The sequence below is a fragment of the Peromyscus maniculatus genome, chromosome 10 (assembly GCF_049852395.1).
Source record: "Peromyscus maniculatus bairdii isolate BWxNUB_F1_BW_parent chromosome 10, HU_Pman_BW_mat_3.1, whole genome shotgun sequence".
NCBI lineage: Eukaryota > Metazoa > Chordata > Mammalia > Rodentia > Cricetidae > Peromyscus > Peromyscus maniculatus.
This window is the reverse complement of record NC_134861.1, coordinates 66,356,417-66,376,429: the sequence shown is the minus strand read 5'-3', so window position 1 is coordinate 66,376,429 and position 20,013 is coordinate 66,356,417. Positions and strand designations below refer to the sequence as shown.

The 20,013-nt window shown below is 35.0% G+C and overlaps 1 protein-coding gene across 3 annotated transcripts in view; it reads left to right on the top strand.

Moving 5' to 3' along the window:
* Window positions 1-20,013, top strand: part of Gabra2 (gamma-aminobutyric acid type A receptor subunit alpha2) — a 140,887-nt gene that overhangs the window by 74,299 nt on the left and 46,575 nt on the right. For all 3 annotated transcript variants that reach the window (XM_006979671.4, XM_076546418.1, XM_042257494.2), the window contains exons 5-6: window positions 13,875-14,095; window positions 15,724-15,806. In XM_006979671.4, the coding sequence (XP_006979733.1) occupies window positions 13,875-14,095; window positions 15,724-15,806 (304 nt within the window). The remainder of the gene's footprint in view (window positions 1-13,874; window positions 14,096-15,723; window positions 15,807-20,013) is intronic.

Here is a 20,013-nt window from a genome sequence, read left to right as displayed (position 1 = left end):
AAGTGTTATTTCTCTGATTTCTTTCTCAGCCTGTTTGTCATAGGAGGACTACTGATATTTTTGAGTTAATTTTGTAGCCACTTCATTGAAGGTGTTTATCAGCTATAGGAGCTCCCTGGTAGAATTTCTAGGATTGCTTATGTATACTATCATATCATTTGTGAATAGAGATACTTTTACTTCCTCCTTTCAATTTGTATCCTCTTGATCTCTGTTAGTTGTCTTACTGCTCCAGCTAGAATATCAATTACTATGTTGAATAGAGATGGAGAGAGTGGTCAGCCTATCTTATTACTAATTTTAGGCTTGATGTAAATTGCCTTTATTATGTTTATGTATGTTCCTTGTAACCTTAATTTCTCCAAGACATTTATCATGAAGGCATGTTGGATTTTGTAAAAGACCTTTTAAGCATCTAATGAAATAAACCCAATCTTTTTTTTTCTTTCAGTTTGTTTATATGATGGATCACACTGATAGATTTTCTTATGTGGAGCCATCCCTGCATTTTTGGGATGAAGCCTAGTTGAGCTCACCAATTTCTTTACTTAGGCATTTGGTGCTATGAACTTTCCTCTTGGTGCTGCTTTCATTGTGTCCCGTCAATTTGGGTATGTTGTGCATTCATTTTCATTGAATTCTAGGAAGTCTTTAATTTCCTCCTTTATTTCTGTCTTGATCCATCATTATTCAGTAGAGAGATGTTCAGTGTCCATGAGTTTTTGTGTTTGCAGACCTTCTCTCTCTCTCTCTCTTTTTTTTTTCTGTTGTTGAAATCCAGCTTTAATCTGTGTTAGTCTGATAGGATGCAGGGAGTTATTTCAATTTTCTTTTATTTGTTGAGACTTGCTTTGTGACTGAGTATGTGATAAGTTTTGGAGAAATTTCTGTCAGGTTCTGAGAAGAAGGTATATTGTTTTGTGTTTGGGTGAAATGTTCTGTAGACATCTGTTAGGTCCGTTCGTTGCATAACTTCTGTTAGTTCCCTTATTACTCTGTTCAGTTTTGTCTGGATGACCTGTAAGAGTAGGGTGTTGAAGTCTCCCACTATTAATGTGAGACTTGATGTGTGACTTACGATTTAGTAGTGTTTCTTTTACAAACTTGATTGCCCTTGTGTTTGCAGCATAGATGTTCAGAATTGAGATGGTATCTTTCCATTGATGAGTATGAAGTGTCCTTTTCCATCTCCTTTGATTAATTTTGGTTGGTGATACATTTTGTTACCATTAGAATGGCTACACCAGCTTGCTTCTTGGGTCCATTTGCTTGGAAGATCTTTTTCTAATCTTATATTCTGAGGTGTGAAGGGCTTGATGTTGAGGTGTGTTTCTTGTATGCAGCAGAAGGTTGGGTCCTGTTTTGTATTCATTCTGTCAGCCTGTGTCTTTTTGTTGGAGAATTGAGAACATTGACATTGAGAGCTATTAATGACCAATGATTGTTAATTTCTGTTATCTTGTTGGTGGTGGTGGTAGAGTGTGTGTGTGTATGTGTGTGTGTGTGTGTGTGTGTGTGTGTGTGTGTGTGTGTCTGTTTCCCTTCTTTGTGTTTTGCTGGTGTGAGAATATTTATTGTCTGTATTTTCATGGGTGTAGTTAATCATCTTGGGTTAGAGTTTTCCTTCTAGTAACTTCTATAGGGCTGATTTTGTGGATAGATATTGTTTAAATTTGACTTTGTCATAGAATATCTTGTTTTCTTCATCTATGGTGATCTCTAGTAGTCTGTGTTGGTACCTGTGGTCTCTTAGCATCTGTGGGACATCTGTCCATGCCCTTCTGGCTTTTAAAGTCTTCATTGATAAGTCAGGTGTAATTCTAATAGGTCTGCCTTTGTATGTTACTTGGCCCTTTTTATCCTTGCAGCTTTTTTTCTCCTCTTACAGCTTTTAATATTCTTTCTTTGTTCTGTATACTTAGTGGGGTTTTTTTTGCTGTTGTTGTTGCTGTTTTTTATTATTTGACAAGAGGATTTTCTTTTCTGATCTAATTGATTTGGTATTCTGTAAGCTTCTTTTGCTTTTATAGACATGTCCTTCTATAGGTTAGGAAAATTTTCTTCTACGATTTTGTTAAAAATATTTTCTGGGCCTTTGAGAAGGGATTCTTCTCTTTCTTCTGTTCTTATTATTCTTAGCTTTAGTCTTTCATAGTATCCCAGATTCCCTGGAAATTTTGTTTTAGGAGATTTTGAGATTTAATGTTTTCTTTGGCCTATGCATCTGGTGCTTCTATGGTATCTTCAATGCCCCAGTTTCTCTCATATTCTATCTCTTGTATTTTGTTGGTGATGCTTCCATCTCTAGTTTTTGTTAGCTTACTTAGATTTTCCATTTTTAGAATTCTCTCAGTTTGCATATTCCTTATTGCTTCTCTTTCCAGGGTCTTGGGCAGTTCTATTTGTTTCCTTCCACTGTTTGTTTCTTGGTTTCCTTTAAGGGATTTATTCATTTCCTCTAAATGTTTGTGGCTTTTTGGCTTTCTTTGAGGGATTTATTCATTCTCCCCAATTGTGGTGTGTGTGTGTGTGTGTGTGTGTGTGTGTGTGTGTGTGTGTGTGTTTTCTTGCATTTCTTTAAGGTATTTTTTCATTTCCTCTTTAAGTGGCTCTATCATCCTCCTAAAGTTGGTTTTAAGTTCATTTTCTTGCGTCTCAGCTGTGCTGGAATATTCATGCTTGATATAGTGGGATAGTTGGGCTCTGGTGCTGACATATTGCCTTGACTGTTGTGGATTATGTTCTTTCACTGGCATATAGGCATCTAGGTTTCGTATGCTTAGGTGCTGATTTCTGAGTGTGTCTTTGTTGGATAGGTGTTTTGTTCCTTGGTTTGTTTCCTCTTTGGTCTTCTAGCCTTTGTGGTCTGGATTTCTGGCAGCCTGCCTGACTTCTGGGCCAGCAGGTATTTCCTTCCAAGTTGGAGGCTGGACTTCTGGCTGTTAAATTGGCCTTTGTTCCAGCAGTAGGACTTCACTCAAGGTGGGGGGTTAGGACATGGTAATGATGAAGGAAGTAGGGATTGGAGAGAGCATGTGGGTGGGGGGCTCTGAGAGAGTGGATGAAGTTCATGAGTAGGCAGTCTATCTGAAGTTCTAATGGCAGATCTGGTCTCTGGTCCAGCAGTGAGTCTGCCTAAGTTTACCTCTCTGTTCTTCTGGCTGGTCTGGTCTGCTTTTCTGGCTGGTGTGGCCTGAACTTGTTCTTCAGATTCCTGTGGTCTACACATGTTCTTCTGACTGGCATGGCCTGCACTTGATTAATGGGTATTTGCACAAGCTGTGGCAGAGGCACAGCAGTGGGGATGGGCAGTCTGCTGATTTTGTCCTTACAATCAATGCCATTTGTATTATAGACCCCTTTTATATAAATATTGGGCATTCATGGGACTTCTCTTATTTTTTTAATTGCAAAGTTAATGTAAACTATACATGGCCGGTTATCTGATAGCATTTTGTTACGGCATCTATGGAGCCGGTCCCCAGTCCTTGGCCATTTGTTGCTGCTTTTGCTTTTCGGTCTACAGTTTTTCTCTGTTTTGAAAGAGTGGATAACATCTTAAAGGAGATCCGTGCCAGTGTGCCTTCCCCCAATATCCAACTCTTTCCCAGAGACTTTCCCATATATTACTTCCTTTCATCTTTCTAAGAATTTTGGCAGGTTGGTTCTATTACTATCACACTTGCCAAAATTGAAATGAAATAAAAACAGATTAAATAATCTGTTCACCAGAAAATTCCATAATCTACCTAATTTAAGAAGCAATTCTTAGCATACATTTTGTATTATGTACCACTATTTTAACTTTTGATCTTGTAATTGAGTTTGTTTGGGGTGTGCAAAGAAGATATTTTTTTTTCTTGATGCATATACTTATAGTTTCTTTGTGGGGGACTCAATCCTGTTTTCCACATGGCTGTACTAATTTTGACCCTCATCATTACTGTGCAAGAAAGGGCTCCTCTTCTTTATGCCTAAGCCAACATTGAACTGTTACCTTTTTTATCCTCTTTTTCATATAAGTAAAAATCTTTTTTTATATAAGTAAAATCACATATCTTTGTGATTTTCATTTTCCTTGTGATGAGTGATATCAAACCACTTCTGATATATGTGTAAGCTACTTTTAATGTTTTATTTAAAAAATTCAACATTTAGGAATTTTAGTCATTTATTTAAATTGTATTGTTCTGTTACTGAGTTATGTTTCTTTCAATCTATACATTTTTCAACTTTTTAAATGTGTTTTTAGTTTCTCTTGGTTAGTTTTGCTTTTGTTACTTGGATATTTGGTACACACATTCTTAAATATTTGATAATAAAGGAAATCTATAAGAAGACCACTCTCCAACAGTTATTTTATTTTTTTCTAGAAACTTTGCAATTTCAGGTTTTATGTTCAGATCTGACATCTTTTTTGAGTTCACTTTCATGTTGTGTGGAAAAGAAGGACCCATTTCATTTTTGTGAACCAGGATTTCCAGTTTCCCCAACACAGAGAAGCAGAAAATATGAAAGAGACATTCTATTCAGAGATAGTAACACTCAAGTCTCAGTGTTTATTCCTGTAACTTCCCATAGTCCATTAATTTTCCATATCTGTGACCATTGTCCCTTTTTTGGTCTATGAAAAGGGGGTATTTCACTGCGATATCCTGACTCAAAAGGGGGTGGATATATACGACATAATGAAAATATCATAATATTTGGAAGCACAGGGTTTGAAATGCAATTTAGAATTTTAGGAATTTGAATTTTGATGCTGAAACATTTCTCATCAAGTGATAGAGATAATTTGAATATTTAATAAAACAATTACAAATTTTAAATGACATAAATTATTTCAGGATGATTTGCTATCCCTGCATTATATTGATGAGTGATTTTTGAATACTTTTGTTAGGTATGCTTTAATAATATACTGTAAGAATAAAACTGTACTGTATCACTCTCCCATTAATTATTTAAATTTCCTGACCATTAACTGCAAAGGGAAAGTCCAGTTATTTCATCTCCACATTGTTAAAATATCTGTGTTGTTTTTCAAGTTTCTGTTTGATTGAAAATGCTTGTGTACAAGACTTTACAATCTTATACCAATTGGTTTTATTGATATTCTGTTGATCTTAAATGTCCTACCCTTTGAGATGTTTGTGATATTAATACTTTAAGTCTGTTGGTTAACTCCCTTCAAATACAAACTCATGAGTCTGAGGCTAAATATTCTTGTTTATTTTAGGATTATTTTCACTTATTATATATCACCTTCATTAACCACATTTTCCTTGATTGTAGGAGAAATAGAATGTATGGAATTTACTCTGCAGAAGTTAGCCTTTATTAGCAAAAGAAGGGGAATAATTAAATAAATTTAGTACTTTTAAATACACTTACTAGTTTCAAGTAAATGAGAAATCATGCAGGGATCAGTCCTACAATTTGGTTATGTTTTAGTGAGTAGATATAATTTTTCAGAAATTGGCTATGAGCATTGACTTATATTTAATGTAATTCAGCACTAAAGAATATGCCATCTTTGCTAAGTTAATGGGTCCTTGAAATTGTGTTTATGTAGCAGGCTGTGCAGAAGAGAGCGATTTCCTTGTTTGCAGGACAAATTATGGAAATAACACTAAAGAAGTTTGCTGTGTAAATGGAGAATTTTAGTGTTTTTAAAAATATCACATGTAGACAGCATATTTGTTTGGGTTCTACCCATAAAAAGCTTAGAAAGAAGATATTTATTTACTTTATTATCACATCTAAAAAAAAGATAAAAATGATTAAGTGTGTGTGTGTGTGTGGTTTTTTTTTCTTTTTTTTTTCCATTAAGGATTTCCCCCTAAACCCTGAGCTGTACTGACCTTCAGTTCTGCATTGTTACTCAATCATCAATTACATTTCTCTTTTATTTCAGTTGTAGTTGTGCTAAAAATACGTATGTCCTTTTTGTTTCCTTTCTTCTGAACCATGCTTTTGTTGTGCACTCTCAACAGTGGCTGCTGGCTCCTGAATTGTGATGCACATTTGTAACACCTATCCACCAATTTTAGATGTTTGTCTTCACATTCCAGATGCTTAGACTTTAAAATGACTTGCTACTTGCAATGGTTTTGTTTTGTTTTTTCATTAAATAGTGTTCAAAAGTAAGCTTAGCTATATTTTGAATAACTATTAGAAATATACACTTACAAATTTTGGAGACAGCTTATCATTTTTAAGTGTCCAATGAAGGCACAGAATGGCATATATTTCTATTTTCTACTTGTTCTATGCAATTTATTAATATTTCATTTTTCTGTGTCATAATTTTAGTTTGTTAAGAGCATTTTCTCACTTAATTCAAGTTAGTTTAATCAAAACTCATTGAACTTGGCATTCTCACAGTCCACTGAAAGGAAGCACACTACTCAACTATGCTCAGTTATATCTCTATGGATGAACTTATAAACACAATCAGAATATGTTAATTGGTACAGGAAGACTGCCAGTTTTGTCTTACATAAGATACACTATGCTTTACGTTTGGCAAAGCTTTATATGAATCTTTATATAAAGATTTATATATAGCTTTATGAAAATCATTATATATATTTATATATATGTATATATACTTTATATGTAAATATATATATAGAGAGATTGATGCTTTATAAGAATGAAAATTCTAATTTTCATACAACATATAAATGATATGCTTATTACAATTCATATACCACCATTTTCAGTGAATTACCTTCCTTCTGCTTACAGGATTGCTTTCTATTTAGATATAGTTCTTTTGCTTAAAGTGACACATACCTAATTATAATCTGATGCATCTCTAGGCTTAGATAATGTAAATTTCATTTAGGTTTCAGATGTGCTCAAATTATTCATTGAATAACATCTTTTCATTTTTTTCCACATTAAGAGTTAGTATCTTCTGTTATGAAGACTGAATCCCAGCTCTAGATTTTTACATACTTTTGTGTCTTTCACACTTAACTATACAGTCATCCGCCAAAGAAAAGAGTCATCTCTAACCCTACTAGTAAGCCAGCTCAAGTGGGTAACTTACTTCTGCTGGAAAACATTTCATGAGCTCATGAGCAATGGCTTGAACGTGTGTGTGTGTGTGTGTGTGTGTGTGTGTGTGTGTGTGTGTGTGTGTGTTCTTGTCATTGTTCTGAAAAAATAAGCTTTTCTGACCCATGATTCCTGAAGGAGGATGAGAAATGGTGAAACACTTCAAGCTAAGCTGAGCTACTCCTGTGTTCCTATGGGATGGTAGTCTTGTGAGTGATTATCTGATCCGCAAAGGCAAACCCACCTAAGATCAACCTGAGCCCAGGATAGATAAATCATACTGCTTCATGATTGTGGCACCTATAACAAATGGCTCTTCTTTTAAGCTACAGAATTTTCTCTACTCTCTAATCCTAAGATTTCCTTGTGTTTTAACACTATTTGACATTGTTATTGTTGATATTTTTGTGCTTCTCAACTCTTCTGGAAGTTTAAATGTTCTTTCTATACTTTGAATGCACACACACCCACACACCCATATAAATGTGCCTTTTATGATTCCTTTTCTGTCATATTCTCTCTTATTTGTTTTCACCATTCACTCATAAAGACTCTCTATATATTTTCTCTTCTAGTCTCATCACTTCATGTCTCCATTAAAACAATATAGCATGGGGGCATGCCCAACACTAATGTAACAATAAATGTAAGCAGACAGAATTATTGTAGATTATAGAGATGGCTAGATTCTACAACAAAATCTTTCTCCTAAAATCTTTAGTACATTATAAAGTCTTAGTCTCATATCAACTGTAGTAGGACTAAAAAATGATAAAACATAAATATGGTAAAACAATACATTTATCAATACAAATATATAGTCACAATATTTACAATGTAAAACTGAAAAAAGCCAAAATGGAAATTACCAAATATTTTTAAATCAACAGTAACAAAATTATTCTTTATGTCTCACACACACAGTAAATGGCTGTATGAAAAGCCTAAATGTGAAAAGTAGAGGTAGTTCATTTTTACAGCAATATTATGAATACATACATGATGTTTTATATATTTTTATGTTATTTATTTTAGAGTAATATATTTTGTCCTGCTATATAACGTAGATGCTGTATAATATAGAATATGTAAAGTGCATCTGTACCTTTATAAGACACAATCAACATAAAAAGAAACTAATTAAATGAAATGAAGGCACAATTAATAAAATATCAAAGTATTTTAAAAGACAGGTGGAATTTATTAGTTCAAAAATTTACAGACATCTGTCTGGTAGTACTCTGAATCATTTATACTAGTCATGTAACTAGCTCTCATAACTTTGTATGGGAGGGTTGAAAAAGAATGTTCACAGTGAGATTGTGACATTGACCAACTGGAAATGGAAAAAAAAAACACTTAAGGGCAAGAAAAGATGTCTATATTGTGAAATAATATTCTAATACAGTGACTTATGGCAATAAAAATGAACCAAAGTGTTATATAGAATATAAATAATTACTGTCAGTGATATAGCTAAGAATGCCATTTAAATCAGTATTTAAATTGTGATAACATATATTTTACATTTGTAAGCACATGAATGAAACTGATAAGTGCCAAATTCATGAAAAACAGTTCTTCAGGGATCAGAGGAGGATAACTGAGAATGAATAAACAAAGGAGTGAGGTTTGAATATTCTTTTGGATAATAGTTACAAGGTGTTTGTAACATTGTTAATTAATTAAGTTTTTTGTGCTAGATGGATGAGAAAAGAGAGAGAGAGAGAGAGAGCTCATGTGCAGGTCGGAGCACAATTTGCAAGAATTGCTTTGTTGTTTTTACCATGTGAGCTACTGAAACCTAACTGGTTATTATCTTCCTGGATAGCAAATATCCGTTCTCACTGAGTCAACTCAACATTTTTGTAATGCTTTTTAGACATTTTTATGTCTGGAAGCAAAATAATGTAAAGGACATATGAATGCCCCCATCCCATTCTGGAAAACTTGTAAGATTCTTGGAAGCCAAACTAGCAAGCATACGCTAGTGATTGAAATTGTCTTCCAATATTGCAATGCTTTGTACAGGAGCAAAGAGATCTGCTTCAGTTCTAAGTGATCAAAGAAAAATAAAGCTCAGGCTGAGTTTGTCCTTTTGGGGAAATGGCAGGGAATGTGGGCTGTTAACATTGCCTAAAATGTCATCAATTTGCCTGGTGGGAGCAGGTGTAGTGTATTGAATATAAATGGCCCTCATAGAATAATGTGTTTGAAAGCTTGTCCCATAGGGAGTGGAACTATTCGGGGGCCTTGATGGAAGAAGTGAGTCACTGTGGGAGAAGGCTTTGAGGTTTTGTGTGTTCAAGCTATGCCCAATGGCACACGGTCTCCTTCTGCTGCTTGTGGATCAAGATGCAGAACTCTCAGCTCCTTCTCCACTGCCATGTCTGCCTGCATGCTGCCATGCTTCTTGCCATGACCATGGTGAATTAAATCTCTGAAAGTGTGGGCTAGCCCCAGTTAAATGTTTTCCTTTATAAGAGTTTCAATGGTCATGGTGTCTCTTCATAGAAATAGAAACACAAACTAAGACAGAACTAGGTTCCAGGGACTGGGATATTGCTGTGATAGGCCTGACTGTGCTTTCTTTTTGGAGAAATGTGGATTTTGAAATATTGAATTAGAAAAGCAGTAGAATGCTTTAAGCAAGGCTTAATTGGCCATACTAGTAAGAACATGGATGACTGTAATGCTAAGGGTGATTTAAACTGTAGGGTCCTGGCTCAAGAGGTTTCAGAGGTGAAGAATTTTAATATGTGGCCTAAAGACTCTTCCTATGCTATTTTGGCAAAGAATGTACCTGATTTTTGCCCTTATCTGAAGCTGCCTGAGGCTAAGATGAAGCATTTTGGATTAATTGCATTGGCTAACAAAATTCTCAAAACAGCCTAGTATTGCCTCTGTCATCTCACTGTTAGTGTTTACTCTAATGAAAGTTTATAAAGAAAATGAGCAAGCCGAGTAAGGAAAAACATAAAATGTAAAATTTGAGGAGAAAAGGAGCACCTGGAAGTGGAATGGAGTTAATTCATGTGTTCAACAGATTTTTTAAAAATGGAAAAAGGAGTGTGGTGACCTCAGGACAAGATCCTACCCAGATAAATTTCCAACTTCTGACAAGGAATTAAAGAAAAGTTTAGAGCTGGGAATGTTGTTGCAGGCTTTTAATCCCAGCACTCAAAAGGCAAAGGCTTGGCAAATCTCTAAATTCAAGGCCAACGAGTTCTAGGACAGTCAAGCTTAGGTAAAAAGGAAGCCACCAAAGACAAAAAAATGGTGAAGATGTAATTGCATGAGGGGGCCATGTTCTAACCTCAGCAAGCAGCAGAACTCAGCAGCTTTGGCCATGTGTTTCTGGTTTTAGAAGTAAGGATACAAGAAAAGGGTTGTGGAATCTCCCTCTGTGGCCAAGGAGAGCCACTGAGGCCAGGAATGTATCTGGGGTGTCCCTTCATGGAGGCCTAGAATAGCCATTCTGTGAAGCTGTGAAGATGAAGCCTGCTTTGCTTTAGAGACCCCAAGATGTTAGAGATGCTGGAGTTGTGGATACCTGCTGAGGAAAGCAGCTAACAAGAAGTGTAACCAGCCCATGGAAAAAAGTGTGTTGTAGTCAACAGAGCTGAAAGGAGTGGAGATCTGAAGAGGATTTTGACATCTGACATGGAGATGGAGATGCAGAGTTTGGAGTTTACACAGCTGGTTTTCGGTCTTTCTTTGGTTCAGTATTTCCTCACTTGCTCCTTTCCTGCTGCGGGGTGTTCTGTATGTTAAATGTGTTGCTCTGATTGGTTAATAAATAAAACACTGATTGGCCAGTAGCTAGGCAAGAAGTATAGGCAGGACAAGGAGAGAAGAGAATTCTGGCAACAGAGAGACGCTGCCAGCTGTCGCCATGAGAAGATGTTAAGATACTGGTAAGCCACGAGCCACATGGCAACTTAGAGATGAATATAAATGGGTTGATTTAAGATATAAGAACAGTTAGCAAGAAGCCTGCCACAGCCATACAGTTTGTAAGCAATATAAGTCTCTGTGTGTTTACTTGGTTGGGTCTGAGCAGCTGCAGGACTGGTGGGTGAGAGAGATTTGTCCTGACTGTGGGCCAGGCAGGACTGGAGAAAACTCTAGCTATACTTCCCCTATGCTTTGGAATGTTAATGTGTAGATGTAACTGTCTTGTTAAATAAGAAACACAGAGCCAATGCAAAGATGAAAGCCCAAGAGGTCAGAGCTAAGAGCTAAAAACCTTACCCTTCACTGCTGCTGCTGTCCTCCTCAGCAAGAGAACTACTTCCTGTCTGTCTGTCTTCTTATAGGCTTTCTGTTCTGCCTTCTCATTGGTTGTAACCCCAACCACATGACCTCCTCATCACTGCCCATCTGTACAGACCTCCAGGTCTTCTATGGTTGGTATTGAGATTAAAGGTGTGTGTCTCCATGCTGGCTGTACCCTTGAACACAGAGAGATCTGCCTAGCTCTGCTTCCCAAGTGCTGGGATTAAAGGTGTGCGCCACCACCGCCCAGCTTTTGCTATGGCTTGCTATTAGCTCTGACCTCCAAGCAGCTTTATTTATTAACATACAAATAAAATCACATTTCAGTACAAATAAAATATCACCATATTAATGTATATCCTGTGCCATTCTATGTTGGAAATATGTGGATCTTCTTTTTGATTTTGATTTTACAAAGAATACAGTTATTTGAGATTGAATGCTTGGCCAATATGCTTTATTGGGAGGTATGCCCTTGTTGGAGGAAGAGTGTCACTGTGGGGGTGGACTTTTAGATCTTATGTGCTCAAGCAATGCCCAATGTGGCATATAGTCTCCTGCTGCCTGGAGGAGAATCATGATGTAGAACTCTCAGCTCCTTCTACAGTACCATTTCAATCTGTAGGCTGCCATGATTCTCACCAAGATGGAATGGACTAAACCTCTGAAACATATGCCAGTCTTAATTAAACTTTTTTTAGTTATAAGAGTTGCAGCAGTCATGGTGTCTCTTCACAGCAATAGAAGCCCAAACTAAGACAGTAGGAAACAAAGATACTCTTCTTGTTGGAGAGATTTGATAGGCACACTGGTCTTAAGGACAAGAAGTGTTCTTAAACACTGTTTTTAAGCTATCCTTTAACTCTGTGCTTGTAAACTTTGAATACTTTGTTGTTGGTCTCCAGAATATGATCACCACAACATAAGGATATAAAACTTCAGAAACATAAAAAACTTACCTTAATTTTCCAGAAGTTGAAAACTTAAGTTTGAAGCTTTATGCAAAAGTTTTAAATTTCTTTAATTTCCCTTCAAAAATAAATGTCACATGATTGGGAATTTTAGGTAATTCTAATGGAAAGGAATATTGCATGGATGCTTATTATAAGGAAAGCACAATTCTTTTAATTTAGCTTTTCTATTTCCATTTAAATGAAATTCCACATTAAAAAGTGATTATCTAGGTCATAGAGAGTGTTGGTAAGATTGTACAATGGAATGTTCCCCTGGATATTAGGATCATAGCCCAGAGCCACTGTTCATCTCCTGTTGCTGTTGGGAATCTGTGAGTGATACTCATCATCATCTCCCCAACATTTCGATGGATCATTAGGCAAATTTGTGTTGATTTATACTTGTTCAAAGGGTAGATGTTTGCAATATGAAACTTATCTTTTAATATAATAAAACATTATTTAAGTGTAGCTGCTACTAAGATGCCTATTTTCAAGCATATGATGATTTGATGATTTGGTTTTACATACAATAGATTGTTTTTGAGTTTCCAATTTGAGGTGTATAATAGAACATTCCTATTACTTACGTATTTTTGTACAAATATATAGACAGTAATAGAAAATGGTATCCAACAGATTATTAGTAATAGTAATCACCATTATAAGTGTATATTTCATCTAAAGTGTGTGTGTGAGAGCGAGAGAGAGAGAGAGAGAGAAAGAGAGAGAGACAGACAGACAGACAGACAGACAGACAGACAGACAGACAGACAGAGAGACAGAGAGACAGAGAATGAAAATGTGCCATAGGGAAAAAGTGAAATGGGAAAATGAGTGAGAAGCAGAGTTCAGCTAAACTGAAATATTGAAAACTGATAGCATAAGAATCATGAGCTGGTATATATGACTGTAAAAACATGCTTCACGTGATTATTATTTGAAAAATTCCCAACTGATTCAACAACCTGTTTTGAAGTCGTCATTTACTGTTTTTGAGTTCATCATTCACTAACTAACTTGGCTAACATTATGATGCATCACCATTTGTTAAGAATTGAAGAAAAACAAAACAATATTCAACAACTTCACTGTCAACAGAGAGTGATGGCTCCTGCAGATCTGACAAGACATGTAAAAGGTGTTTCTTAATATTTATTTATTTTTTGCTTACTTACTTATGCTACTAGAAAGCTTCCTGATCAGTTACTCTTGGAATAACATAAAGCAACTCATACAGACCTGCCCACACACACACCAGCAGGCAGCACCTTTAAATGATGCACTAAGTAATGCAGTTACTTTAAGAGTGTTCAACTGACAGGGGAAAGACAAAGTAAATTTGTTCCCTTCTTTTGCAAGACTGTAGCTAATTATGCAAATGCACATACTCTTCCCCATTGTAATAGGAAACATTTCCTGATAACCTAAAGGACTAATAATCTGATGACTTTATTTCTCTCAATATAGCTTTCTGTGAACTATTCATAATACACTCTTTTTTGAATTTTATAGTGTGTTATTTATTCTAAAATATTTACTGTTTTTTAAAGGAATTGTCATTTTATATTTTAGGAATACACCATAGATGTTTTCTTTAGACAAAAATGGAAAGATGAGCGTTTAAAATTTAAAGGTCCTATGAATATCCTTCGACTTAACAATTTAATGGCTAGCAAAATCTGGACTCCAGATACCTTCTTTCACAATGGGAAAAAGTCAGTGGCTCATAATATGACAATGCCCAACAAGCTGCTTCGAATCCAGGATGATGGAACACTGCTATACACCATGAGGTAAGCTGTGATATGCTACAAATGACTCTGTGAAACTATGTATTCAACAGCTAGTCAGGGTACCCTTAAATAGTAGCACAAGTGTAACATTTTCCTAAAATTACTGAATTTCTCATATTTTGTTTTATAAAAGTTTGGACATGTAAGTAATTAAAATTAATTTAATTTTTAAGCTTAAATTTCTCCTGGTTGTTAAAATTGATATTTTTTATATTCTTCACATTCCATTTCAATTAAAAACACTTTAGTATATGTCTAGAAATTTGTCTGTAGAAGCACGTTAATTTACCTTTCCATATCCCATCTTGTAGCCTATCCAATTTTAAATGATCATTAAGCACATATTTTTATTAATATGTATATAATGCTTTTTATAGATAAAAAACAAGCCATAGTTTTTATGTATTAAGTAAATTGGTTAAATAAAATCATGTATTAGGCTTAACCGTATAAAATTACTATTTTATGATTAAAAATAATTATGTAACAACAATTTCATGCAGTTCATCCCTTCGTGAAAATATAGAAATATGTGTAGTTTAGTTGTTGATCATGATGATTATTTTGATATATATATATTTCTGATGAATATTTTAAAATAAATAAGCTTATGACAAGAAAACCAAAAATTATGAACTTACTAAAATGGTGTAGATTCTAAAGTTAATGATTAATGAAGGATTTGAAGAACAAAAATGCTGCTATTAGCACTATATTTACACAAACATCATGTTCCATGCATTTAATGTCTTATAACATTATATGACAAGTTAAGTACTAGATTTCAGCAATTAAAGCTGTTGAGGACTGATTTCTAGATGACCATTGCCTACAATGGTTGCACTGGGTTAGTCTTTCTCCTATTTTTGAATACTGCAATACTTAGATGTTGCAGCCTTAATGATGTTATGTTTTAACCATTTGTTCTGAAGGATTAAGGTCCAGAGGTTATATAATGTTAAGGATGGTTACAGAGGGTTCTATTTAAATACTGTGTGACTTTCATGCCAGAGTTGGCTGATGACTGCCTTTTTCTCAGCTCAGTTAAAACAGATTTGTCTTTGAGTTCAACTTAGTTCTTATTCATTCACTTTGCTGTTATGTGAAATGGAAATAATTAGAAGTGTTGTTCATAACAGATTTTCTATGAATATGCTATGCTCTATATTATACTCAGGTATAGAAAATACATTTTTAATATTCATAGACTTGTATCCATAATTTATCCAGGAATTACTGTGAACAATGTATTTTTGGAGATACATCTATCTATATTTACCTATATCTCAATAAATATCTACCTATATAAGCATAAGATACTCATTCAAAAATGGCATATCTTTAAGGAACCGTATACTGAAGTATTACATCAACTTTTCTCTATAGTTGATGATATAACGAGAAAAAAGACACTCTTTCCATAATAGAGCTATCAACATTTTCAGCTATTAAATATTGATAGTGATGTTAATGGCAAACCTATTTTCAAATACATATATAATTTATTTTTATTGTGTTTAAACCTCTACAAACCTAATATAAAACTCCAATTTTATTAAAAACAGTAACAAGTGATTTGTCTTGACTAGCAAATCCACTTAAACCAAGAGTGGAATTTTGGCTTCTAGGCTTACAGTTCAAGCTGAATGTCCAATGCACTTGGAGGATTTTCCAATGGATGCACACTCATGCCCACTGAAATTTGGAAGCTGTAAGTATAAGGGAAAAAGTATGTGTAAATCATTAATGTCACCAGTAGTCAACGTCTCTGTTGGATCATGCAGTTTTTTCCATATTATTGGATGCTTAATAATTGATCAATATGATACACAAGTGAAAGACATGGTTAATGCCTTAAAGGAACTAATTGGAATGTCCTATGACTCACTCAAGTATTTTCATACATCTTTTTTCAGTCCAAAACATGATTTCTTTTATTACTAATAAACTCTGTGTTTTAGTTTGTGCATAAAACTAAATCAAGGACTGTTGTAGAGTCAGTATTATACTTTATTCATATTTTCTCCTGGTGATACCATGTTAAAAATGTAAAATAGGTTATTTTTTGTCATCTTAGAGTGAATTATATATGACAGATTCTACTCCTTGTTTCCTATTTGGCTATTACAAAGGTCAGAGAAAGAGATGAAACCCGTGCAGTTGTCTGTCTACCATTGACCTGTTGGGAGAAATTCTTTTTCTCCTCAAAATATATTTAATGAAGATGATAACACTCGATGGTTACACTTCAGCATCTTCTGTGCACATAGAATATTTCTAAAAGTTTCTGTGCCTCTGGCCATTCTCTAGGTCACTGGGTTCTATCTTATATGTCAAGCAGAAGTATTCACACTATAGAATAATGGAAAGAGCAAAGTAAGATCATCTTTCTGGGCCCACAGGACACTCCAGTCAGGTTCAGGATTAATTCAGCAGTGCAGCTGAGCAGCCTCCTTCTGTCTGAACATGCCTCCTTCCCTGACCTTTTTAGAAACTGTGCTCTTTCTGATATCCCATTTTTGTGCATTCTGAGCAGCTCTGGGCTTTGCTTTTACTTCTGTTAAATAGAAGGTTCCACTTCTAACCTGATTAAATGTATGACTGATTGGGTGAGTAAAAATGTATCTTCTCACAGACTACCAAATCAATGAAAATAGAATGGTCAGTGAGAGAATGCAGATTCCTCTATTGTTTTGAGGATGGCCATTTCGTAGAGAGGTTCAAGCTTGTTTGCTTTGTATATCCTTGTAGCAGGTGTCAGTTCTTAATTTTCTCTGAGAGCCTCCTCTGGGCTTAACCACAAGCCTTTCTTCATTGCCATGGGAACCATCACTTCAAAACTGGCATTTCTTCCAATATTATTTAAGATAGTCAGTCATGTTATACAACGTAAACACAGTGTTGAGAAAACCAGAACAGATGCAGCAGAGAGACTCATTTGCATTGCATAAGTGACATTAAAGACAAACTTGAAAAGCTTTGGCACCCAAAAGAATTTATGCAAGATGCGGTAATGATATGGAAGGACAAGTGTTTTCAGTAGATGAGGTATTGTTACTGTGACATCAGATGTCAGTGGCAAGATGCCTCAATACTGAAAATGAGATAAATTTGCTTGGAATGGTTTTATTTCAAATTGAAAGCTTCACAGAGAGCAGCTACAAAGTAATAGGATGTGGGGTGCCTGAGATTATGATAGTTTGCTCTATCCAGAATGCACATGGTCAACACACAAAGTTTCTGTTCCTTATTCTTTTTCTATGTAATTATTACTTATTTTATTTTGCTTTCTTCACATTCATATTCTGACACACAGCACAAGAAGTTTATTCACTCTCTTATTTATCCTTGTGTATAGCAAGTGCTTGAGGCATCTGTGCTAGCAGTATGGACAGCAGTGTGATAGGAGAGAACAATCTTAGCATGCTGGCACAGACAAAGTTGGCAGAAACAACCGTGACATTATCTTGTAGCTATTTCTTCCTCTCTTTTAGAAGTACCATTATTCTAAAATCATTGAATTTCTGGATCTTTACCATCCTCCTCAAATAAAGAAGCATCTTTTCTGTATTTGTGCAGTTTAAAATCCATTATTGTTTTTCTTGTATCACCTTACACCTATATATTTTTATTATTCCATTTGACTTGAAACTTCCAGAATGTAAGTTTTGTAATATTCTGTACATGAGCCCCAAAGAAACTGAAAACTTACATTTTTAGGATAAAAGTTCAAAGTTTAAAATGATCTAGGAATATATTTATTGATTCCTGAGTTTTAAGCCAGTGAATATGCTTATGTATAATGCAGACTAGCATTCAAACATAGATTGCTTGAATGAATTAAATAAAATCACTCTGTGAAATCCTAGTTTCAAAGTGGGATTTATAAGAAAGTTGTAAAACAAACTGCCATCTCCTTTTAAAAACATGTTTTCTTTTCTACTATTTTTTAATTATGTATATATGTGTGTGTTTGTATGTTTGTATGGGGTAAGTGTACATGACTGCAGATGCTTACAGAAACCAAAGGAGGGCATCAGATCACCAGAAGATGGAGTTTCAGGAATTTGTGTGGGTGCTGAGAACCAAACTCTGGTTTTCTGGAGGAGTAATACCTGCTCTTTACTGACCCGTGTCTCCAGCCTATAATCTCCGTTTATACTTTACTAATCAACATAGTGATGGCCTCCTGGCTCACCTGTGGGTTTGAGCATAAATGTGAACCTCTGAGCTGCATGGGATATCATTCTGTTTCCTGTCCTCTCACTACTGTAAAAAATGTAAAAACAAACTGTAGACTACTTAATGAAATGCAGCAAATTCTTCTAATAGGCATACAAAGGATCAACCATTTTCTATAATGTGTTCACAGACTATTATCCGATATGCCCATTGAATGTAATTTACACAGCTTAGTCATCAACCTAACAGGAACTAATTGAGAATACTAACAAATGAATCAGATAGGCTTTGCTCATCTGTATCTCATAGTCTTTAAAAGAATATCATCACTTTTATAGACTTTCATTTCTGTTAGTTATGTCTAATGATAATATGAAAATCCAAGCAATGTTGGTTTGATATTTGAAATTGTGCATCATTGGAAATGCTCTTGTAGAAGGGACCATGATGTTTACTCATGAGGGAAACAAAACAAGCCACTTGATGAACTATAAATGAGTGCTTATTTAACTACATTGCTAACTTATTACTTAATGTTTTCAGTGGCATCACAAGTGATTATTTATTTGAAATTAGCTAATTGGCAATTTAGACTCTAGAAAAACTAGATTTCATATGTGAAAATATATAAATATTTCTCTATGAAAGTATGTACACACATCTATACCTATTTTTAGAATATTTCAAGTATTGTTTAACATAACATAATTTACTTGAGGATGCATAAATCCATATATAAATATAAGGAATATTTCACTGATATTAATATTAGTAGCAACATTCAAAAAGCCATATAAAATTGAATGCCATTAAAAGATCATATAGCTAATGACAAGCATATATATTAACATCCACTGGGTTGCACCTGATACTTGAATGGAAATCAAATTGGGTCACAGCCTTTACCTTAAGTTCAGTAGTAGGACAACTTTGGTACCATGAAACTATGTGCAAAAAATTTTACAGAAACAAAAGGAATATGATTTCAAGTCTCATGGGGACCTGAAGGCAGATATATTGCTAGAAAAAAGATGGTCCTGTTTCCTCCCTGGTTGAGAATGTCACCATCATGCTAAACTTCGTTTTCCACACAGCCACATAAACAAACGTACAAAGAAGTTCTCCAAAGGTTGACCATAGAGCAGGGATTATTCCTGTCATATTTGCAGTTGTGAAGAGGCTCTCTGCACAAGGGTGAGGATTCTCAGCTGTTATAACCAGCACACTTAGAAGGACAAAGGAAAGATCTGCAAAGGGAATTGCTAATGCCTCAACTCCAGAGGAAGCTCATTTCTGATAAGCTCTTCATCATTAGTCAAATACATTTCCCCTTTCTGTTAATCCTCAACTTAGCTGGAATGCTATACAACTTACTCTACAATGTTGGTATTTATTAATTAACTTATAAATGAATATGTTTGAAAAATGAATCTATAATATGATGGAAGTATACAATCTTCTGCTTCATTTTTTATGTCAACAATTAGTGCTTGCCGGGCAGTGGTGGCGCACGCCTTTAATCCCAGCACTCGGGAGGCAGAGCCAGGCGGAACTCTGTGAGTTCGAGGCCAGCCTGGGCTACCAAGTGAGTTCCAGGAAAGGCGCAAAGCTACATAGAGAAACCCTGTCTCGAAAAAAAAAAAAAAAAACACAATTAGTGCTCTAATGAAATGCTTTCATTCATGATAACTAAAGTCATTATCTTTTAACTAAATAATTTTAATATACATAAAATG